This window comes from Tasmannia lanceolata, unplaced genomic scaffold (genome assembly GCF_043159265.1).
Source record: "Tasmannia lanceolata isolate RefF3 unplaced genomic scaffold, GAP_Taslan_0.1 ptg000020l, whole genome shotgun sequence".
NCBI classification, from domain to species: Eukaryota; Viridiplantae; Streptophyta; class Magnoliopsida; order Canellales; family Winteraceae; genus Tasmannia; species Tasmannia lanceolata.
This window is the reverse complement of record NW_027518697.1, coordinates 4,983,100-5,007,994: the sequence shown is the minus strand read 5'-3', so window position 1 is coordinate 5,007,994 and position 24,895 is coordinate 4,983,100. Positions and strand designations below refer to the sequence as shown.

Genomic DNA, 24,895 nt, shown 5'->3' with positions numbered 1-24,895 from the left:
CCGTACTATAGGATGATCCAAACCGTCCATATGATGGGCCATAACGTAAATAGGTTGTGCCCAAACAATCATTTCCGTAGGCTGATCCCAGCCTTCCGATCTATAGAGGTTTCCATAATATGCAGTTAATCTATAGATCGGAATGTTGTGCAAAAGACAAAAAGAGTAATGATAAATACACTATAAGAAGGTGTCCCAGGGTAAGAGGGGGGGCGAATACATCACTTCCATTTATAGGCCAATTGTGTGATGGGTTAGGATGATAATAATTAGATTGATTAGAAAAATTAAATAAAAATCACTCCACCAAATTAAACCTTCAGCAACAAGAAATCATAGCTGTAATCATTTTTCATCTTCTTCTGAAAAGTAAAAACCATAAATCATATACTCTCACCGCCATTTTACTGGAAATCCGTAAAAATGAAACGATCGAGAGTTAAACTTAAAAGCTGCTACACTAGCTCTGAAAAAAAGGGAAAAAGAAAAGTAAAATTCAAAAGAACCCATTACGTGAAGTCTCTTTTACTGGTTCCTAAAAAAGAAAAAAAGATCTGTTTGCAAGGTAGATAAAAGAACCTCAAAAACTATTCAAAAAACAACAAAAAAGAAGCCTAGCAGAGCAGGCACACCGTCTATGGCTCTCCAAAAACTTACAACATATAAAACAAAAATCATTATAATCACACACATCATCATCAACATCATCAACATATCATGACACCATGTTCATGTTCATGTGTTTACATTCGACCATCATCATCATCATTACCACCGAGTGGGCGAGAAAAAAGAGACCATATCGGAAGCAAGACGGCGATCCGTTTCAAGAACGCGTTCTTCCGAGACCAAAGGCGTACGACACAGTGGACAATTGAGGTTATGGTGATGAAATAACCAGCCGTCCAAGCAATCCCGATGGAACACGTGGCAGCAGGATGCTAACCTACGCACCTGGTCCCCATCTGCTAACCTACACAAGCACACCACGCAATCTGACTCAACCCCGTCCTCCTCCCTGTAACAGAAAACCGGGTTCACGTTCATCTGCTCCGTTAAGATAATCAGACCGGCCAAATCGGATCCCCCGGCGCACAATAGCCTTTCCTCCATTTCACCCACGTCAAATCTAGAGAAACCCATATATTTGAGGAAGCAAAAAAACAAGGATCGAAGATAACATACGCAGTTGGCTACCAAAGCCAATACAAGTAATGGGATTGAGTCCGAAGACACGTCGTTTAGATCGCTACATAGACCCATTTCAAAAAAATCCCTCTTCTGTTCTGCTTTAGTTTCTTCTTTTTTTCCTCCTCTTTTTTTCTCTGCCCTTAGTCGATGCCTTGAGGGGTGGTAGGAATAAGAGAAGGAAGAAAGCGGGGACTTTAAAGAGAGAGAAAGCGCAGAGTAGAGAGAGAGAGGAGGGTGGTTGTTGCCGTGAGTCACACGGTCTTTCGGGTTGATAATTAATTGGGTTTTGGAATCACATAAACAAATGGGGTCCACAGCACGAACCTAGACTACTCAAATTGTTTGGGTTTAGGCCCCACTCCAAAAGGTCTCTATCCCACAAAGAAAGTAAGAAACCCCCCCCCCCCCTACAAACATCTCTCTCTCTCCCTGATCATCCTATGAAGATGATCTACTGGCTAGAGCCTATTTACTTTGGCCCAACAAATGAACGGTTTAGATCATCTTTTGAGGTGGACCCCACTGTACTTTCTTAAAAATATCGGACTTCACGAGCACTTACTATCTAAAATCTCTTAGATTAGAATATAATATTACGTTAGGTAGATTAGCATATATGATTAGGTTTAGGTAACATTACGTCTCTATCTCCTACACATTAGAATATAAAATCACGTTAGGTTATTTATTATAGTACATTAAACTATTAAACCTCTCTCTCTCTCTCTCTCTCTCTCTCTCTCTCTCTCTCTCTTGTTTAGATTATAATATAAAGATTACGTTAGGTTAGCAGTTCAGTAGATTAAAAAATTACGGGATTTTCTCTTGGTCCATAAGATTTTATCCAAGATGATACGGTGACGAGACTAAGATTCCTTAATTCGGTGTAAAAAGGTTTGTAATTTATCTAGAAGTTATCGAATGTGACCTCGCAGCTTTCACCTGTACACATTCGTGATTGGGCCGACTCACGTGACCTCTACTGATATGGTGAGACACATTTGAGGATAGGCTCAAAGACTTGTCGGGTGATCCTGATCGTCTGATCAGTAGGTGGGGCAAGGTTGAAATTGTTGACAGCAACCCCCATTCTAGTCTTCTAATCACTGGGATTTTTGGGCTATGGCATCTCAAGGTGGAGCCCACAAAATGAAAGGCCCAGATCACGTTATCGCTCAAATCAGCACGATTTCCATTGCTCTAATGATCCACTCCTCACGGCTGACATTTTTGTGTGATGAAAGGGTTCAAGGTCCCCATACACTGGCCATATGGGATCATCTCTCCTACATAGATATATCGGCCCATACCTGCCAATTTTTTGTAGCCGTTTCAAACTTGTCCTCTCTAGATGCCGCACCTTTTGTGAGTGAACACATGCCGTGGTGGCTACTCAGCCTGCTCTAATACCAGATATTAGGTACCTAACCAACATCAGTGATGGGGTTGCGTGGGTGAAATGGCTAAAAATCAAGAAAAGTAATTCACGAAACTAGCTTCTCCAACTCCAGGAGCTAAGAAAGGGGTAAAAATGGGAGGACAAAAAAAACTACTCAAAATACGATCGACAGATTTGTGATGTTTTGCCATTTCTCATCACCGGAGACCCTAGTTTCCTGGTTTTTAGCCACTTCACCCTCATCTCTACTCGGAGACAATGATTTATCATTAGGAAAAAAAAAATCAATATAAGCCAAACTACCCTTAAAATCATATGTTTACACGACTCCCGTGTGAATGTCAACATGAGGGTTTGGGTTTTTTTTTGGTACACTTTTGTTGAACATTAATTTAAGATTTTCGTTAAACATTATTTATATATAAATATAATATAGTTTCTTATCTTACCATGAACAATATGCAAATAAGTAAATAATATTTTAAGAGATAAAAATCTAGTTTATCATTATAATAAAAGCTTATATCTGACGTTTCTACATAATAAAGATGGTGAATGATTAAGATAGAGAAATGATATGGGCACAACCAAAGTTTTTTTTTATATGCACGGGCCTAGCTTGTTTTTTTCTTTTTCAGCTGGCTTGTGAGAGCTTTATGGGAAGTGTAATAAACTTTTGATGGCTCATTAATTACTAAAAGACAATATATTTTAGTGCATATAACAAACCATGGTTGTAGAGATATCATTTCTCTTAAGATAGATCGATAAATAAACAGAGAGGATCAGGTTCTCATATTATAATGATAAACATGTTAGTTCAATAAATTGTATTTATGATGCTAAGATTGTAGTGTAACAACAACATGGAGAGCGGTGGAATAAACATGGAGCTTAAAAAACCATTGAGAGTATCAACAGAGGAGATTTGGGCGTGAGATTCGCCTCTCTCTCTCTCTCTCTCATTTCTATATGGGTTATGAAGATCTCCGTATCCACCGACCATCATTTTAATTGCCTCTTTCTCCAACTTGTTTAATCCCTTTCATTGAGAGCTCAGTGCCACCTTGCATGACCAAACCCTATCTCATTTCATTTCCAAAAGTACTAAATCCAATTTATTTTGTTCACCCTATTAAATCAAAGAGAAGTGATATATTCGCCCCCTTTTCTTCCCTGGACCACCCCTTTAGTGTGTTTATGTTATGACTACCCGTCTACCCCCTTTTACACTACAAGGGGATGGCCTGGGTAAGAAAAGGGGGACAACTATATCATTTCCCTAAATCAAATCATCAATGCATGTATGTGTGCACCATAATAATGTACACTTCGCATCTATCAATTCATTTTGATTTTTGATTTTTGATTTTTGATTTTTTGATTTTTGATTTTTGATTTTTGATTTTTGAAATGGTCTAGCAATTCATCTTCCTCCAATAAATCCATCATGTGAGGGAATTTTGTTAATTTTAGCCCCCTCTGAAGTCTTTGCCCATAAACTTTGAAACAATATTGAGTTGAAACTTGAAAGGTGATTTCTCTCGATAGCAAAAAAACATGCTAAAATGGGCTCTTTCATGCCAACTGCTTGTTGGGCCCACATATGTCAAGTGGACGTGATGATGGGATCCGTTCTTTCATGCCAACTATTTGTTGGGCCCACATGTCAAGTGGACATGATGGGATACATTACGACTACAAGTCTGGCCCACCACTATTGACCACGTCTTGATCGGACTGATGGGACCATGAGGGTCGAATTGTGATGGTCTACGAGATGAACGGTCTGGACCACATGTGCATTGTGGGACCCAAAAATTGATGGTTGGATCGATCGCTGCATGCTTAAAAATTCAATTGGAGCCTCTGATGGGACCCACAAACCCCACTCCACCACCAAAACCAGCATGCGGGACTACCCCCGGCAAATTATTCTAGTATTAGTGTGTTACAAACTTACAACAAGGCGCCATAATAGACTGAAGGGACCTCCTTATTGATAATCACTACATTAGTAGGTCTTCCTCATTGAATTTAGGTCAACAGCTTAGGCCAGGTTTGTTTTGGATTATGAGAACCGATTGTGAGTCCAAAACTGATTATTGGACACAATTATGTTAAATTTTGAGTCCAATAATCAGTTTTTGACTCATAATCGGTTCTCAAAATCCATAACAAACAAGGCCTTCGGATTTTGAGAACCAATTGTGAGTCCAAAACTGATTACTGAACTCAAAATTAAAAAGCCCTAAAAAGTCATCATCTCATGGAAATAAAAAGTCATTGATAAATCATTCTCCATAAACAAATGCATCCTGGTAAATTGAAAAGACAGCAACGGAGAGCTTTCCACATGGCTTTGCATTCATCAATTCATGAAATGCAGTTAGTTCACAGCATAAGCTTCATCTTCATGGACATATTTTCCCATTCCATCATTTGTAAAATTAATGCATATATATATATATATATATATATATATATATATATGCATTTTTCCATTGCATATCACTTTCCTGAACATGAATTTCTAGCATGGGCCATAGTTAGCCATCGCGAAATGGTCAAATCTTCGAGAAAGGATGTCAAGTTCTGGCCAATCCATCAGTTGCAGTGTTAGATGCCTTACCAATATGCCAAAAGCTCCAAAGCTGATGGAATGCGTTAGGCAAGCCCCTTTAAAACTATCTCATACGAGGCTGGGTCCCACCCAGTTCCATACCTAGGCGGGCCCCCACTCAGGACCGTAACATGCAGCAGTTGTAATCCTCTCCGATCAATGTACCTCGGATCACGATCAACAGAATTGAGTTACTTTTCGAAGTGCCCACGAAAACAATACCAGAATTTGAGGCCAAATCAAGGTCAATATTTTTAGCAGAAAAGTTAGTATTACAGTCATTGAACATAGAAATAACCACATGTTGTAAATGATGGGAACATGGTCACACTGCAACAGCGTTTAGGCCAACTGAGAGATAAACCACAATGCAAATTACCAGAACAGCTTTTGGGCTGGAACCATCTTGAAAATAAATAAGCACACAAAACAACAATTTCATCCTTCTATGTCTGAGGGAGGATGACACTACTATTTTACAACCCCCCAGTGTAAATTACAAACAGCAATAGAGATGGCAAATCATGGATTCTCCTCTCCTCCTAAGAAATTCCTTCCGAAAGAACAATGCACAGATGATACCAGTTTTAAAAGCACATCCTTTTAGGACTAGAGACATAACTGAAAGAACAATTTAAGCACGCAGTTCAATCAGTAAATGGTTCTCAGAATTATCCAAGTTCTGCATGGAAGAACCGAGCACAGCACTGAACTGCCCATAACAAAAACAGCAGAAAATATGTGAGGAAATATAAACCACCATAGAGCCATGGAAATATTGTTTGTCCAAATATATTTTTAAAGGGATTCTCTTGATTTCTGGATCCTTCCATGAATCTATTCTATAGTTTTCCTCTCACTTTTCAGCCTCCAACTATCCAAGTCCATGAATCTATTCTTTAGTTTTACCCTTTTTTAACTTTGTTCATGAGATATAACATATATCCACTTCCACTTATGCTGCTTCCACAGAAGATAAATTCCTATTTTAAAAGAGCTAGAAGATCAACTTAAGTAAATAGAATCTTACTCAATAAAAGCCATGGGTGCAGCATCACCAAAACGATGTTGAAGTACTCTAGTGTATCCACCAGCTCTATCTCTGGATAAAAAAGAAATGCCTTTCATCAAAGATTTGACTCCATGGACATATAAGATGGATAATGAATGGGTGAAATAATTTACTTCTAGCGGTGACCCATCTATATGATAAGCTTACGAATCACATTCTCTCCATGAACCAAAAGAGAACTCTGATAATCAATACATCAAAAATGTGGAAGTGCGAAAATGTCAGACAGAAGAAAGCAATCCATCAGCTATAAACCTTCATAATGATTTTGGATTTGGTCTTTGCTCCATATAAGTTATGGATTTGGTTTTCTCCTTTGAAGGACATTGATATTTAACCCAAGATTTTGCAGTGAGTTGCTTCATTTTAGAGGAGAAATTCTAATTGTTGTCATTGAGCAAGAAACAGAAATTCAGAAAGATAAACACTGTCATCTAGAGACATCACTGTCAATCATGCATCACGTTAAATTAAACCAAACCTTGACCGCTTCTTACTTGGGCCCCACATCTCATCTCTGTTGGATCAAGAAGTCCTGCACAAGGATTGTCAGATTTTTTTGTAATGATAACAGGGATCATCAAATGTGTGTGTTCCAAACCAAACCTTGATCATTGAGAACACCTTGATCGGATAATCCTAGGCCCTTGGATCAAGCCTCATTATGGGATTTGCCAAGAAAAGCTAAACCATTGATTTTTGTAGTCCTTAATCTAACATGTGAGATGCCCCAAGACCCAATGAGTCACATCATGGTGTTATACAAGATCAATGGCCTTGATCTCACATACATGCCCTCATATATGCCTTTGCAGGTCACAAAAATAGCCTCAATAAAAATAACTTTGCTAATAAATTAACAAAGATTTGTATAATTTACCATTAAAAAAAGGAGAAGAAAAATGGCTTTACATCCACCCAGTATTTACAATAGCAATTGCTTTCTGCCACCCCTCCTATATACAACACCAGCTCAAACAGGTTTTCATCCTCCCACGAAATCAGTGTTGACAGTACTACCTTTACTCACACCCTGCAACTCCATGGGCGAGCTTGTGATGCTACCAACAGACCCAAGAGTATGAGAGCTCAGCTGTGGGCTCCCCGAGCCAACCCCAATGTTACCAGAATTCATCTGTTGCGGCATCACTCCCGAGCTCAGTTGTTGTGGGCTCATTTGTTGTGGGCTAACGTGAGCTGATGGTGAACCCACCTGCTCAGTCAAGCCAGTCACTTGCGACTGTTGCAGTGGTGAGCCTATCTGCTGCTGATGTTGCTGTAATTGTTGTTGTTGTTGTATATGTTGTTGTTGAGGGTTCATATAAAAGTTCATCCCAGACACCTTAGGCAGGCCCATGGACGCCATATTCATACGTTGTAGTTGAGCCATGCCCACTCTGCTAAGTGTCTGATTCAGCATAGAACCACCATGCATTGGCCCATTTCCCGCAATTCCACCAATGCCATCGGTTGAATTCCGGATCAATCCACCACTCAGCATTCCCCTTCCCCGGCTTTGCACCAACCTTTGTCTCGCCAAGGCTGCGGCTTGAGCAGGGGATAGCCCGCCAGTGCGAAGTCCAAATCCAGAAACTTGGCCAAGGTTATTGAGCTGGCTTAGATTGCTCAGGCCAGGAACATGTCCTCCCATGGGCGCCGATGACATGGCAACACCTATGCTCCCATTGCTCGTGGTTCCAAAACCAACCATGCTCCCAAGCCCCGGGGACCCGCCACCAGGTTGCATTGCGCTCATATTTCCCATGCCAACCCCCAGTACCCCGGCCATCATCTTCCTCTGCATGATAGGCTGCTGCTGTTGCAGTTGCTGGCGTTGCTGCTGTAACTGATAATGGAGAAGGGCAGGGTTGTTGACGATTTGATTACCCATCTGTAGATTTGTGTTACCCAATGAATTGCTCCCAACGAGTGGCAAGGATCTCTGAAACTGAGGGTGCTGATGCTGTGGGGACTGGAGATTGGAGGGTGGCAGCATACGGGCCCGGGCTAGAATATTCTGGGAAGACAATTGTTGAGGGTCTGCAGCTGAGATTGTGTTGCTTATGGGAGTAACAGAATTAAAGGATTGACATGAAATGGGTGTTGAGCAAGTTTGAAGTGAGGCTCCACTCTCTGGCAAGGCACTAGTAAGAGCGGGTTGGCTACTAAAGGCACCAATGTTGCGGTCTGGAATAGGATGGACTTGATCATCAATAAGTTGATATCTGTCGTGCAACATCTATAGCAACAGAAAGATTACATGACAATGAAAGAAAGAAATGTATGTTGGAATTCTACAACAGGGAAACAATTTGGTAGACTTACCAGTGAAGTGTACTGAGCAGCGAATATGTCTGCCATATGCTGACAAAAAACATATGACTGCATGTAAGAACATATACCCATTGAGAAGTAGGAGGAACTTGCAGTGATCAAAGGATACTCACAGTATTGGGCAAAGTTTGTAGGGAATACTGAGAAGCAAGGATATCCTTCTCTTCCTCATCTCCATATAGAACTCTTGCTTCTACCATGTAATCTTTGCTCCTCACTGACATCACTAGTTTGTTGAGAGACTCGGGAGTGACGGTTTTGATACCATTCTCTGTGGTGGCAGAAAGTCAGCTCAAGTGGGTCAATTGCAATTAAGCACAGAAACATGCAGCAAGAACAACTTACTCTGATAGACACATCCCGGACGCACAAAACTCAAGATTCTGTTCTTGCAGACATTAATGCCCCCACCAAGGATGGACTTGGACAAAGGCATTGTATTTGGGGCATCTTTGAATTCTTCGGTATCCACAGACTGGGATAGGTGGATTGGGAGCAGCTGAGGTGAATGTAATAATGGTTTCCTCTCAAGATATTTGTCGACTTTGTGATTTTTGTAATTGAGTTTGAACCTGAAAAACAAGAAAATTGAAAAATACTGTCAGATTCTTCCAACAGTGTAGAAAAGATAATGACTGCGAACATAAGTGTGTAATATGAATCACACCTCCGTGTCACCATGTCAATCTTCTGGAACCGCTCAAGGACAGTCGGATCGCCCTTAGTTCCTGATGACATAGGAACAGGTGGGGTACCGATCGAAGGGCTGTTTGCACTGAATGGGGCATTCGTGTTACCCACACTCACAGGAGATCCAACCCCACTCATACTTGAAGTTTTAGGTCGAGAGTTAGACTTCCGTTTTGAGGGTTGTGACGCCTGATTCTCTCGTAGCAAAGAATCGCTATGACCAGAACTTACAGAAGCAGTTCCAACAGTGGCACCTGACATTGACACAGCTTTCTCTTTGTGAAATCCAACAAGAGCAGTTGTTGGACATGAACTATAGGGACCTCCCTGAGAAAAGCTAGATATCTCTACAGAAAGGACTGGACCCCCAGCAGAAACCCGAGGACTCTGTGATGATTTTCTTTTCTGGGAAGCATCACCTTTTTTCGGATCCTTCTCAAGAGACTGAGCCAGATGACCCCATTGTGTAGGGGAAGTTAAATGATTCCGCGTGAATGGTGAGAACTGCTGATCACTTCCAGTGTCCATTACAAGATGGCCATCCTTATTCTTCTCAGCCTCTGAATTGTAAAACCTACTGGCTTCTGTTAGCTCATTTTTCACACTATATTGTACGTCTCTTGGGTCTAAACAAGAGGGTGTCCTACCTTCTAGCTTTGGAACCCCTTCGAGAATAGCTTGTGGGCTGTCATTCATCACCATCTGGGGATGCCTCTGACCACCAAATCTTGCACATTGGATTCTTTCAGCCTCAAGCTGTTGCTGAACCAAGTCTGGATGTTCAAGTTTTGGTTTCTTGAAGGCAGGTTTTGGAGTAGATTGTGTTTCACGTCTGTCCCTCTTTTTAGTAACAAAAGTACCAGGATTTGTAGGGTCATTGTAGGAGTCAGTAACATCCTGTCCAGGAGAGACAAACTTTGAGCTAATTGCTGGAGTTCTGGGAAGTGATTCAGAGCAATTGACTGCCAATTGATAGTTTGGCAGGGATGCCAAGGGTAAAGCTCGTCCTAGGGCATCTTGCCCAATATTGTGATGTATGTTTGGCATGCTGCTAGAGATGTGGACCTGGGAACATTCAGCTGCTCCGTCTCCTAAAGCAAGACGTGTATGGGATTTGGAATTCTCATGCACGCCATTACTTGAAATGTTCTGTCCGTGGGAAATATTATTAGATGAGAGCTTAACCGAGGGTACATCACTCTGCATGCTCTTCTGCCTGCGATAGACTCCCAAATCAAGCTGCAACGAGAGTTAGAAATTAGTGAAATCACAGTTTCCAGATCGGGAAACAAATTTGGGAAGCGATACGTGAAACGGAAATGTGAAAGGCGTGAAAAAAAATTAAAGGGTAAACGAGAAACTACAGAAAAATACATTAAGAAACGTCTTAGGAAACACGAGGGAAACGTTTGGAAATACGCGAGGGAAACGTGAGTGAAAGATTCATGCATTTGATTGTAGCAAGGAAGGTGGAAAACGCCAAGGTGGAAAAACGAGAGGGAAACAGGATTGAAACATTTCCCACGTGTTTCCCTAACGTTTCCCACACATATCTTGTGCGTTCCCGTGCGTTTTCCGAACGTTTCCCATGCATTTCTCGCGTGTTTCCCAAGTGTTTCCCATGCATTTCTGAAACGTTTCCCCTATTTTTAGTAGGCGTTCGTTTTTGTGGAAATGCATTTCCCACCTTTCTATGATGTTTCCGGCTTCTATGAGATTATCTGTTGGCCAATGCAACATGTGCATTGAAAAGAGAAGATGTCTATTACCATTGGTATTTGTAGGAATGCCACACCTTTTTTGAGTCAGATTTTCTACAAAGTCTGTCCAATGATGGGTTTGGGTCCAAACAAAGCACAGGTTGTAAGGCCTTAAGGATCCGGGATTCAGCTTCCTGAAACGTGACAAATAATAAAATGAGCAAACATGGTTGAGTTAAGAATTAAAAATCCCTGCAAGCTTAGCAGTCAGGCATACTGACCAATAAATCAATGTAGCTCCAAGAATCATCTGAGATTGATGGCATGTCCTTGACAATATTTTCCATGCACATTTGAAGGCGCACTTTCTGAACATATGGAAATTCAGTCCCAGCAGCAATGGAATCACCTGATTTGGGCATACAGTTCTGATAATCGCAAACCTGCAAGGATAATGGGTGATCATATTACGGTCAGTAGGGGCTCCAAGCATGTAACACTCCAGAATACCCTTTGGTAAGGTTATTTTCCTCAACAATTAGATGAGAAAGTTTCCTCTCACTCTAACTCTAATCTGATTATGCCTGGAAAGGAAGAAGACATATTCAGATGCAGATGCAGATGCATAAGATATTCAAATATAGTAGCTGATTTTAAACAAACAGAACTTTTTATAAAATTCACCAGTGAGTAATAACGCGTTAAGAAAATGATTAACTGTTCTTCAAAATAAGAGTTCCCAGAACCCTTAATTAGGTTTCACGCAAACTTTAAGGTTCAATTCATACCAGAAATGGTTCAAGGAAGCATGCCAAGACGGGCAGTGCGAATAAATTAGTGCCAAAACGGATTGAATCTGTTTACTCTGAACCTGCCAGGGGGAAAACTCAGCTTTAGCAAAGTTTTGATGGGCAAATCAGCTCCCAAAACCCCAAGCCAAAATGATGTAGGCAATTCATAAGGCAATTCACCAAGTTTTCAAAATGTGGTTTAATCGAATGCCTAGGAGGATTAGTTCCTATAATTTCAAATTCTCGAACTATACAGCTAGCTGCATGGAAAGAAATACAGATCAAATTAAAATTTCATCTATGGATACAGCCAGGGGAAGGGAAAACTCACCGAAACAAAATGGCATAAATTGGCAGAAATTTGGCAACTGGTGGTTGAATGGTGTAAACTATTGATTTTCCATCCGCCCTTTTCAGGACTTTTCCTAAAGATAAAATTTAGTTGTGACTCTAGCTTCCAAGGTATTGTCCGAAAATGAGATCTATACAACGCAGATTATGGAGTGGGGGAGCATTTTTCTATTTGCATGTCCTGGATCGAATGGGAATTAATGTGAGATGGACTGGTTGGATGTGATATGACATTATATCAGTACAACTCTCTTTATTGGTTTTGAGTAAAGTTTCTCCCATACTATTTATGGGCTAAAGGTGGCCATTTTCACCCTTTCTTTTGCTTAATTAAGGGTGGTAAATCATTGGTCTAATTCAGTATTCAAATTCTTTTATCATCATTAAGTTAATGATCCTGTGCTTGAAAGGCTCATCACAGAAAGTAAGATTTTGGATAATTATTTCCATTCTAGAAGATATTGCAATAGAAAATAGTAATCAAATTCTAGGTAGAGATAGAGAGTGACAACATGCATTCAGAGGCTTATCTTGTCTGAAGAAAGTTGGAGGTGGTTTCTACTTTCTAATAACTCCTAGATGTAAAGAATCGAGATCCTTGAACCCCATTATTGTTATGTGTACTTGAAATTATGTAGACTTCAAGGGTGGGGGTCAGGGGGCTAATACTTAATGTCCTCTTTGCCCATTGGTTACCCTTGCTTGAATCTTGTATGGGGATGCTTTTTGTCAGTCTCACATGTTAATAAGTGAATCCCATACATGGAATAAAATATATTTTGGATTCTCTGAAATTGTACACACACCCATTCTCTTTCGGCACAGCCTTTAGGAAGTTATCAAAACATTTCTTGGTGGGACAAAAATAATGATATGAAGCACGACAAAATAGTCTCAGCAAGCCAAAACAGGGTCACGTACGACAAGTTTCAAATTGCAGTGCAAACTTTTTACTAATTTTTTCCATTAAAACTACCTACTCAATCAGCTAGGGATGTGTGTGCACCAACTACATTGCATGAATACGAAGATACTAAAAGATGCATATCATTACAAAAGTACGGTCTTGATCTTGATTAACATCAATAAAGGATCCATTTGGCAGTAACTCACCTCACACACAATAGTTCCATTAAGATATTTGCAAGGTATATCGTCAAAGACATCTCCTGGAAACCAACCGTACTCGATTGCCTATATGCAAATAAACACATATTGGCTTATAATAAAGACTGATAATAATCAATAAAGACTTCATAAATTATGAGAAACTAAAGAAAAACATCATATACTTATAATAGAATTTTGAAGAATAACAAGCATACATAATTTTCTAAATGAACATGTAGCAGTGTAGCTGATGCAAATAAAATGAACCTCGTATACAGTATGTATGTATGTATGTACATAGCACATACACGGTATGCATGCAAGCATGTACACATATGTGATTGAGAACACATTTGCAACTGTCTGCTTACAGGCTCAAACATGTATGTGTTCATCCACACAAATGTGTCTATGCAAATATTTTGCAATTACATGTAGCCAACAATTTCTCCCAAAACATTTTTCAGGCGTACAAATAATATACTTACAGAGAATAATCTCTCAGCTGCCCTGTCATACGGAAGCAACAGCTTTGGCACATCTTGGAGCAAAGGATGCATCCCCTATTTAAAATAAATTATATGAATATAAGATTGTAAGAATCCAAAAGGATAATAATGTAACAAAAATAGTTGAAGCTCTCGTAGTGACAAACCTTGGTAGGTTTACCAATAGAAAATCCATCAGGGAACAAGTTCAGGGAAAATGACACTTCATGATCTGCCACAGAAAAGAACTTTTCAAATAGAGAACTCAAGATAAAGACCTCATTATATCCGAACACTGTTCCAGTCATATTACTATCACCTTCTGAAACCAAGTTCCTTCCAGAGTTCACTGATGGAACTAAATAACCAGCAATATCATCATCTACCACAGCAATATCAGCCTACATGAAAACAAAACATGATTTGTCGCATCAAATTAAGATTTCAAACCTACATAAAATCATATGGCACCCCTGCTGAGCATAAATGGCATACAGAATCAAGTTTCACCTCAAATTAACCCCAAGATTATTCACGTCACAATATCTAGGAGGAAAATCTGATTGCAAGGGTGGGTCAACATGGGCTTGATTAGAGGAAGGATTCTCTCCAACTGGAGAATGATAAAAATTTTGGGCCCACCACGCTCTTGAGCTAGAAAATTTTAGAAAAAAGGAAGAAGTAAAAAACTTGGTAAAACGAAGATTACTCCCCACCTATGTCTAAATTAAAAGAGAGAGATTCCTAAATTTAAGGATAAGTAGAAAAGAGGAAAGCAAAATAAAAAATGCTTTAATAAAGTGAAAAGTGGATACAAAACCTATAATTAAAATTAAGAAAGAGAGTGCCTAAATTTAAGAAGTAAAAAATAGTTCAAAAAGAAGCTTTGTGGGGAAAAGAAATGAGTCGTCTCCATTTCAAAAAAGAGGGAGTTGTGTAATCCCCCAAGAATGAGAAAGTTGAGAACATAGAACCCAAAGTAACAGATGTGGTAGCAGCTACCAACGACCTAAAGAAAAAATTCTATAAATAGGAAATGAATCTTTTTGGAGACAGGATCGGATTTTTTTGGAGAAAATTTACATTCAGGGAGAAGAAGAGAGAGAGAAAAGAAGAGAACAGTGAGAAAGATTCTAACTAATTTCTTTCTTATGCTTTTGCAAATTCCTTGAGCTGTCGTCTGGTGGAAAAAGAAGAAAAAAGGCTTCCTCCGAGAAGAAGAGAGATCGATCTTTAAAGCTTTCTCCTTTGAGAGATCTGAGAAGAAAAAAGACTTTCTCCAGGAAGAAGACACTTCTTCAGAGCCTTTTCTTCCGGGAGAAGAGAGAAGACTTCGTCCAAGCAGAAAATTTCTCTTATCCAAGAAATCTAAGAAGAAGACTTCTCTCATTAAAGAGGAAGAAGATTTCTCTCCTTCAGGAGATAGAAGATGAAGGCTTCTTTCCTTTGGGAAGAAAGTTCAAAGTTGTTCATATCCCCTACGACTCAAAGGAGTTCCTCGTCCAGGAGAACCCCTTTACAAGAGAAGAGTAAAAAATACAACTTAAATGAGTTTATGTTCTGGGAGGACTCTCTTACAAAAGCAGGCAAAAACAAAAATTTTAATATTGTCTATGAGTCGAAGGAGTTCTCTCCCAGAAGGACTCTTGTACAAAAGAAGACTCAAAATGGTTAATACCTCTACAAGTCAAAGGAGTAGAGATATTGGTTCATTTCCAGACAACCATTTCATTCAATGAGAAACTAATGCAAGAGAAATAGGGAGGGGGTCAAATAATGATGAAAAATCAATGGAAAAGGAATAGGATTATCCAATGTTCAAAAACATTACTCGGTCAAGAACTCGTCCAAGGAAAAACTAAGTTGACTTGGCGAGTTGGGATTAACTCGATGAATTTTTTTTTTATTGACCCTGCCAAGTCAAACAAGTTTCTAAATGACTGGCAAGGTTTGGGCAAATCAATAATGACCAAATAAGCTTTTAAATAGTGGGATGATCAAACTAAATCAAAGTAAAGAGATCAAGTTCTAAAATATTCAATTTCATAGGCAGTATCAAGAGAATACATAAAGTTATTCAGAGAAACAATATATGTAATATTGCTCCAAAAAAAAGAACAATATATGTAACTCTAAACAACTCTAGAATCTTAAATTAATCTCAGCCCTTCACGACAATTAAATCTAGCCATTTCTTAAATACTTAAAACAACCAACAATCAATTGTTTACCAAATTTGTTAGGAAGCACATCAGCAAATTTTTAGCCACGTTTTAAGGATTGGGATGATAAAACCATGCAAAAATCCATAGACATAGTCAACTCATTGTAGATCTTGGAATGTGGAAGGATCATGAAACGGGCTAATAGCTCACTTAGAAGAAATTCTCGGTGGAATGTAATGCCTTCTACTGGTTGCGACATCAATTTGATCCCCCTTTTTATTGCATCAAAACGATTGGTGCATTTCATCTCAAATGCCCATTTGTAGGCCATTAATCTTACAGATACTAATGTCAAATCAATGAGATGTTTTTACTGACAATAATTCATGGCAGTGTTTGAAACTTTTAATAGCTGTACTAGGATGAGAACACGGCCATAGTAAAACTGAGTCAACTCAAACAAGTCAATGATTGGTGTGGCCAACTTCTTTGTAACTTGGACAAGTCAAATGAGTTTTTTATTGACACAGTAGAGCACGCAGTGTTTCAACATGACAAAATGCGGTCAAAGAAAATCCCAGTTGACTAGGCACAACACGGTCGAGTACGCGATTGATGTGGTCATAACTCAGGTGAGTCAAATGAGTATTTATTGCTCTATATGGCAAAACACGAAACGCAGCGACAAAACACAGAACGCGGCCAAGGGAAAAGGGCATTGACTCGGGGGAGTCCATGATGACGCACAACTCTGAGGCATATGAGACCTTGGGCAATGTAAAACAGGCTTGACTCACGCAAGTCAATGATTGACTCGGGGAGTTTTTTTAGTATGAGGCCCATTTTTGGTGGGGCCCAACGTAACCAAGCACGTACCACATCTCTTCAAAGAATACAATGTGAAATTGTAAGCCCAAGGGTTCAACCTTGGCAATCTTCCAAGTTACGTTTTGATGATTTCAAACACAATTTGACACTTTATATTGGTTGTTTATATTAATGTGCCTAATGGCCTCATTTTTTATGGGGCCTGTTAGAGATCTACATCTACATGATGATTGTTGAGAGATAGAAAGAGGGGAGAAGAAATATGAGAGAGAAAGAGTAAGAGACAGAGAGAGAGAGAGAGAAATTATGGAGGGAGAAAAAGGAGACGTCAATGAGAGAGAGAGAGAATACGTTCTAAAAATCTCTCTCCCCAAAACACATATTATATTAATATGTATATGGAAAAGACCAAGATGCCCTTGTTTGGGCGTCAGTACATTTAACACTCCCCCTCAAGCTGGAATGTATATATCATACATTCCAAGCTTGTTACAAAAATCTTTCAATTTGGCACATCCCAATGGTTTGGTAAACATATCTGCAAGTTGATATGCGGATCGGGTAAACGCTGTGCAAATCTCACCACTCTGAATTCGATGACGAATGAAGTGACAATCAACTTCAATATGCTTGGTTCGTTCATAAAACACATGATTCCTTGCAATATGAATTGCCGCTCTATTGTCATAATACAACTTCGTTGGAGATGTCGATGCGAACCCAATCTCTGATAAGAATGAGCGAAGCCATATTAGCTCCCCCTGAGCAACATACCCAGGAGGTTGCTCCATATAAACTTCTTCAGACAAATCGCCGTGAAGAAATGTATTTTTTACATCAAGTTGATACAGAGGCCAACCACGATTTACTGCCAGAGAAATCAATACACGAACCGATGGAATCTTAGCCACTGGAAAAAACGTCTCCAGATAATCGACATCGAACGTTTGAGTGTATCCTTTAGCGACAAGGCGGGCTTTGAGACGCTCAATAGACCCATCTAGAAGGTACTTAATGGCAAATACCCAGCGACAACCACCAGTCTGTGCACCAGGAGGAAGGGGAACTAGCCGCCACGTTTTATTTGAGTGAAGGGCACCCATCTCAGCATCCATAGCAGCCCTCCATCCCGGATGATTCAAGGCATCTGTGACAGACTTAGGCAAACTAATCGAAGACATGCTAAAACAAATGACTGAAAGGAATGTGAGAGATGAGCATAAGAAACAAAATTAGATATAGGATGAGCAACACTACGAGATCTAGTACGGGAAGCAATTGGTGAATCAGACGGTGGAGAACAGGTACCTGAAGGCTGACAATCCGACTACAGAAGAGGATCAGTAGGCGGAGATGGCGCCTCTTCAATCATAGAATGAACAACCTGGTGAGGTCCCCGAGTATAAGTTTGCAGTTCAGAACCCTTAGAAGCCACAAGAGGACCCATTGGCATATCAGGAACAGCCACATGGGCTGGTAGAGGAGGATCCATCAGAATAGGAACATGCAAGTTAGTGATGTCAGCAGGTAATGGAGAGGCTGTGGAAGACAAATAAGGCTGATCCTCAAAGAATGTGACATCCGCAGAGACATATGTCTTCCTAAGGCGAGGACTATAACATTTATAGCCTTTTTGGGTACGAGAGTAACCTAAGAAGAGGCACTTTTCAGCTCTGGGTTCCAACTTGTCAAGTCCTGGAGACAGATTATGAACAAAGCATGTACATCCACAGACACTGGGCACTAATGGAAATGGGTCACCGAGAGGATACAAGACTGAAAAAGGCGTGTTCCCAGATAAAGTTGAAGAAGGAAGACGATTACCTAGGAAGCATGCCTTGAGGACTGCATCACCCCAATGAATTTTAGGGACTTTCATCTGAAACATAAGTGTACGAGTCATATCCAGTAAATAACGAAGTTTTCTTACAGCCACACCATTTTGTTGTGATATGTGAGCACTAGATGACTGATGGATAATACCACGGGAGGAAAGAAAATCATGAAAGCCATTAGATACAGAGAAATATTCCTTAGCATTATCAGTACGTAAACAATTAATAGAACATTTAAACTGGTTGATTACTTCAAAATAAAAGTGACGAAATGCATTAAACACTTGAGATCTATCTTTAAGTAAAAACAACCACGTGACTCTCGAATAATCATCAATAAAGATAATAAAATATTTGTGTCCATTTATTGACGTAGTTCTAGCTAGACCCCAAACATCAGAATGAATAAGTGCAAATGGACGAGATACTCTACTACTAAGACGAGAAGGGAAGGACAATACCATTGAAAAGACTCGCAATGAAAAGATGGAACAGGCTCCGAAACAAAAGAAGATTTCCTAAGCGTATCTGCAGGTGGATGTCCCAGACGACAATACCATTGATAGGCATCCACAGAGGAACGAAGAGCTACACCAGCACCGGCCTGGTCAAGGTAGTAAAGACGTCAATCACGGCCCACCCCAATCCTCATCCCAGTCTTCATGTCCTGAAAAACGCAATAAGAAGAAAAAAAAAGAAACAGTACAATTCAGTGATTTTGTTAATTGGCGAACAGATAACAAATTAACAGGAAATGACGGAACATAAAGAACGGAAGACAATTGAAGACTTGTCGAGATGGAGACTACACCCATCCCAGAAACAGGAGATGTAGTCCCATCTGCCAATGTAACAGTACGAGGACCCATAGAAGGGAGAGGTTGGAGAGAAAAAAGAATTGTAGGATTACCAGTCATATGGTGGGATGCTCCTGAATCAATGAGCCATGTCTCAGAAGAAGAACCAGATAGAAAACAGGAGGGACTACCTTAATGGGCAAACGTGGCTACTAGCTCTTTTCCTTTGTCCCGAAGACGAAGAAGCTCCTCATATTCCGCACGAGGGAGCACAAGGGACTCAGATGTAAATGGAGCCACAAAAGAAGAAATACCATCAGAAGCAGCAGCAGAGGCATTCCCAGACCTGTATGGACGAAGCTCAGGATGTAAATTGTAGCAATAATCAACAGTATGGCCATCCAACCGACAGTGAGTGCAATGACGACCCCCACGACCACGGCCGCCACCATCTCTGCCTCCCCTTGACTCACGACCACCACCACGGCTACGGCCACGACCATGCCAACCACCATCACGGCCGCGCCCAAAGCGACCACCACCACGGCCACGATCACCCCCACCATATGAAACATGAGCAGATCCATCCACTAGAGGTTCCCCAGACTGAGGTACCCGCATACGCTGGACACGGGAGAAGGCCTCTGCGAGTGTGGGAAGCGAACCAGAACTAACAAGCTGCTGACGGATCTGGAGATAGTCAGGGCCCAAAGAATCAAGAAATCGAACTACCCGCATCTCGTCCTGACGCTTTTTGAGAACCTCAGAATCAACAGTAAAGGGCAACAATAAGTCAAGCTCCTGACAGAGTGCAAGGTAATCACTGTAGTGGGATCCTACAGGTTTGTCTCCTCGCTCAAGTCTAAACCAATCTGAAAAACGATCACAGATACGAGTCAGATTATCCGCTCCTGAATACATTGTAGCCACATGCTCCCAAATTTCCTTTGAAGACTACAGTCTACAGATACATCATAGATGAAGTAATATGGGGTTCCATACAACCCCATAAAAAAGAGCGAACCATGGCATCATCCTCACACCACTGATCATATATCGAGTCAATACGAATCAGAGGAGAGCGCTCCGGAAAACTGATTTTTCTACTGCCAAGTAGGTAAGTGTAGACTGCCATCTTCCATGGGGGGTAATTTGTCCCATCCAGTTTTATTGAAGTCATCTGAAGGGGAGGATCAACATGGGAATAGCTAGGCTGAGCAGTATACGACGAAGAACGACCCTCAGCAACTTTGAGAGTCGTAAGTTGCTGAGCGGAGAGCTCCACAAGATCCATAACAACAGCCGACAAACAGAACAACCAGCAAGCATACTCCAATTACCACCGAAAAATAAATAAATCGAAAACCTCCACAAGGCACTCAACAACCTATTGCAATGCCACAGTAGCCCTAACAACAGACACAACGAGGCAACAACACTTCAGCCAACAAACACAAGAAGGCGATTACCAACAATAACCACCACAGCACCCCCACGACGAAACGACCAAAGAGAGGCTACAACACACGTGGCCAACCATCCACAAGTAAATCACCCCAATTGTGCCAACACAACCACCGACAATACAAGCAACAGATGAACCATCTAACCTCATCAAACCACCACCAACAACAACTATGGTGCTGATTTAGATCATGGATAACGGAGTGAACCACAAATACCACAAACCACAAGTTTCATAATAAAGAGATAAGATATGATTTAGATCATGCGTAAAGGGGATGTAAGGATCGGAATCACCAACGAGAAAGAAAGACAAGAAGGAATTGGTGTAGGGTTTGGAGAAAAAGAACGAAGGTGCTGATTTTTTAATAGGACAAAAACTAGGGTTTGTGAAAAAGACAAAAAAATAAAAACTTTTGGGGAAATGATTGGGCGAAAATGAAGAGGATGGGGTATGGGATTTTTGGTTAAAGTTTGGGTTGGAAACTCCAAATGGTTAGGGCTGAAATCAAAAACCCAATGAAAAGTTGAAAAAAAAAGGAGGCACGAAGAAGAATAAGGATCTTTATTGTTGATGTGGATCTCTCATACCAATCGCTCTGATACCATGTTAGAGATCTACATGATGATGGTTGAGAGATAGAAAGAGGGGAGAAGAAGTATGAGAGAGAGAGAGAGAGAGAGAGAGTAAGAGACAGAGAGAGAGACAAATTATGGAGGGAGAAAAAGGAGACGTCAATGAGAGAGAGAGAGAGAATACGTTCTAAAAATCTCTCTCTCCCCAATACACATATTATATTAATATGTATATGGAAAAGACCAAGATGCCCTTGCTTGGGCATCAGTACATTTAACAGGGCCCAACCTAACCGAGCACGTACCACATGTACGGTAGCATCTCTTCAAGAATACAATGTGAAATTGTAAGCCCAAGGGTTCAACCTTGGCAATCTTCCAAGTTATGTTTTGATGATTTTGAACACAATTTGACACTTTATATTGGTTGTTTATACTAATGTGTCTAATGTGTTTTTAGTATGCTTAACCAAGCTAGTTGAAGTTCACACAAAAAACAAGGTCAATAAGCTTGGACAAAGGCATGGATTGATTTGAAGATCAAATGGGCCAAAGGAAGGAGAAGAAGAGAAGATCTCAATACTTGAAGTGAAGAATTTGAAGATTTGTCAAGTCTTAGAGAGTAATTCGAGACCCTCTTAGTAATAGGTGGATAATGGCTCTAGGGAAGTTTTAAATAATTTTGAAACTATTTTTAAAAGAAAGTAGAATCACTAAGGTTTTCGGAAAGCACAGCTACGTCGAAGTTTGATAAGAAACGATGGAGATATAAATTTATGAAGTTAACTGCGCAAAACAGAAAATCCAAAGCCATTGAACAGACTTCCGTGGAAACCAAAGGATCTCCGTCCAGCAATCTGTTCGAAAACATTAGCCCAATAGCTAGTTGGACGGACATCCGTGGAAGCATCTTATCTAATCATTGGAAGGCCTATAACGGTTGGTTTTGGTTCCAAACCTCTATAAAAGGGGTTCTTTGGTTCCCAAACAAAAATCCAAGACACTTGGGCTTACCTTGGACCATCATTGAAGTGTTGGTCACCCTAGAGATATTATTTATCAACCGTTGAAGCATTAGACTTAGGAATTAATTTGTAAATCATTTTTTTAGAGAATTGTGGTGAGCTCATATTGTATGCTCAACTTGTGAGAAGTTGTTTGTTTTTCCTTATTGTAAATTGGCGGAGGGCACCATATCGACCCTCGGTCACAAGCTCGGGGATAAAGCTCGGGTTGGAGGAGAGGCACCGGATCAACCTCAGAAGGCAGGCTTGGAGATAAAGCTTGGTGTAACAGTTTAGACTTCACCCTTAAGAAGTCCGGATTAATGGAAACACGAAAGGGCATATCTCGTGAGAGTGGATGTAAGCCGGGATTGGCCAAACCACTATAAAATCTCCCGGTGCACTTTTTCTATCTCCTTCTTTATTTCTATTGTGCATGGTTGATCTTCTATGTTCTCAATCTAGTTTTGTTCTTGCCTTAATTGTTGAATTTCTTTAGGAGAACAAAAACTTTTTAAAACCCAATTCACCCCTCCTCTTGGGTTGCCTTACCTGGGGCCAACATTCTATAGAAATAACTAAAGTTCCCTCACTCTTTTTAATGTAAACTAGAAAAAAAAAAATGCTTTTGTTGAGACAAACCATATACCATATAGAAAGAAACAATGCTAACTTCCAAAAAAGGGGGACATTAGAATTCCCCTATAATTATAAGAAATTTGCTAGGCAATTTCACGGAAACCGATTTCGCGAATGGCTTTCGCATGTGAGAACAACCACACAGATTGACTTTTTGGCATATTTTGTCTTATTCATTTAATTCATCTGAGGTGGCTGTTCTCACATGCAAAAGCCAGCCGCGAAATTGCCTAGCAAGTCCCTAATTGTAAATATAAAATTTAGCACCCAAACTATTTAAAGAGACTCCAACAAATGCTCAATGTACGAGGATTCGCTCCAAATTAGAAAGACCCATTGTGGGGAAGATTCATAACCCTAACTGGATTATGTAGAAAATTCGTTCTTTTATTATGAGTAGAATGGGGAAAATTGGATATTACAGAGACAAAAAAATCAACAATTATTAAATCAAAATTAAACATAGAGCAATATTTTCTTGATAATTACCTATGTCCAAAAATCAAAATGCACTGATGATTTCTATGATTTGAAAAGGAAAGCATAGAAAAATAAAAAGATCAGATATTTATTTCAAGAAAAAACAGACAAAATAAAATTGCACAAAAATTTTTTAAAAAAAATAAACTATAAAAAATAAGAAAAATAGAAGGAAAAGAGACTGAAAACCCTAACGGGAACGCACCGGAGTCTGCTTGGAAACGATCGATTTCACGTTCAAAATCTCGTTTTCCTCGTCGGTGAGAATCTCGGGCAGCTGAGATATCTTGGGGCGATATCTCGTCCCCGTCTTGGCGACCTTGAAAGATATCCCCATTTCATTCCCTTCTTCTGGATTTTTTTTTTTTTTTTCTGTTCAACTCGGGAGGGGAAGGAATGAAAACGCAGAAGACGTAATTTTCTTTCGGGGTTTTTAAAAGAAAAACATATACGAGGCTTTTACGAACTCACCCAGTTACTGACGTTGAAAGGACTAAAATGCCCTTTAATAACTACTACGAATTTAATGAACCCGCCCACTCCCCCTTAAAACTGAAGCAAGCACTATTTTTAGTATTTTACGCCATTTTACGTCTCGTAGAGGGTGGGGCACTTTAATGTTTTGATAAAGTGGGTCCCACCAACTCTACTCAAACCCATGCATCGGGTGGGCCACAATTTTACGTCGTGTTTTGATTGGATATGTCCCACAATATCCACGATATCTACCCGAGACTTATTTATAAGGTGGGGCCCACTATTTTACACATGCTCACACGGTTATTTTGATTTTTTTACTAGGTAATTTTCATCTTTTCACGTATATGTATATTTTGATCTTTTCACATATGAAGACATTTTGGTATATTTTGAGGTAAATGATTTCAACACTGCAATGTTTTTATAAGATGCCCGAAAGAATCTCGTCGTTTAGTATTTAGAGGGCTCTTTTTTTTCGAAGGTTGTCCCCCACCCCCTTCGGGGGTAGGACTATTCCCTATGGATGCGCGCAGGCACCCGTAGACCACGCGCATCGAGTAAGCCCGGGTGGGATTCGAACACTCGTCTCCGCCCCTCCGGGGAGCAAACCCATTACTTGAGCCGAAGAGCCACACCCGCTATCAGAAGGATATTGGCATATTGCAGCTTTGAAAAAAGCTCTTACAAGCCCTTTAAATGCTAAACGACAAGATGCTTTGGCACATCTTGTAGAAACATTGGAGTGCTTAAATCATTTCTCTATTTTTAACATAACATTGGTACAAATTTATAGCATGACATTATTTTCAGAATTCCCTTGAATGTGATGACTATATTTGCAAATTGTCGAACTATAAGACTCTGTTTTACAAATAAAG

The 24,895-nt window shown here is 40.1% G+C and overlaps 2 protein-coding genes, 1 long non-coding RNA gene and 1 pseudogene across 3 annotated transcripts; all 4 read right to left on the bottom strand.

The window, feature by feature from the left end:
- Positions 1-570: 570 nt before the first annotated feature.
- On the bottom strand, positions 571-1,397 carry LOC143855102 (E3 ubiquitin-protein ligase RHA2A pseudogene; annotated as a pseudogene).
- A 4,043-nt stretch (positions 1,398-5,440) lies between these two features.
- On the bottom strand, positions 5,441-6,759 carry LOC143854226 (uncharacterized). The gene is made up of 2 exons (XR_013237464.1): positions 6,244-6,759; positions 5,441-5,925 (listed from the first exon to the last, which is right to left on the bottom strand). It is a non-coding gene; the product is annotated as an uncharacterized LOC143854226 (long non-coding RNA).
- A 382-nt stretch (positions 6,760-7,141) lies between these two features.
- On the bottom strand, positions 7,142-23,954 carry LOC143854225 (protein PHYTOCHROME-DEPENDENT LATE-FLOWERING-like). The gene is made up of 12 exons (XM_077364078.1): positions 23,743-23,954; positions 14,069-14,150; positions 13,917-13,981; positions 13,750-13,824; positions 13,265-13,345; positions 11,291-11,452; positions 11,105-11,203; positions 9,287-10,548; positions 8,965-9,191; positions 8,733-8,890; positions 8,611-8,649; positions 7,142-8,524 (listed from the first exon to the last, which is right to left on the bottom strand). The coding sequence occupies exons 1-12, from the start codon at positions 23,872-23,874 to the stop codon at positions 7,271-7,273; spliced, it is 3,636 nt and encodes a 1,211-aa protein (XP_077220193.1). The 5' UTR covers positions 23,875-23,954; the 3' UTR covers positions 7,142-7,270.
- LOC143854747 (uncharacterized) lies at positions 19,056-20,668 on the bottom strand. Its single transcript, XM_077364853.1, has 3 exons — positions 20,399-20,668; positions 19,566-20,328; positions 19,056-19,244 (listed from the first exon to the last, which is right to left on the bottom strand). The coding sequence occupies exons 1-2, from the start codon at positions 20,666-20,668 to the stop codon at positions 19,567-19,569; spliced, it is 1,032 nt and encodes a 343-aa protein (XP_077220968.1). The 3' UTR covers positions 19,056-19,244; position 19,566.
- Positions 23,955-24,895: the final 941 nt, after the last annotated feature.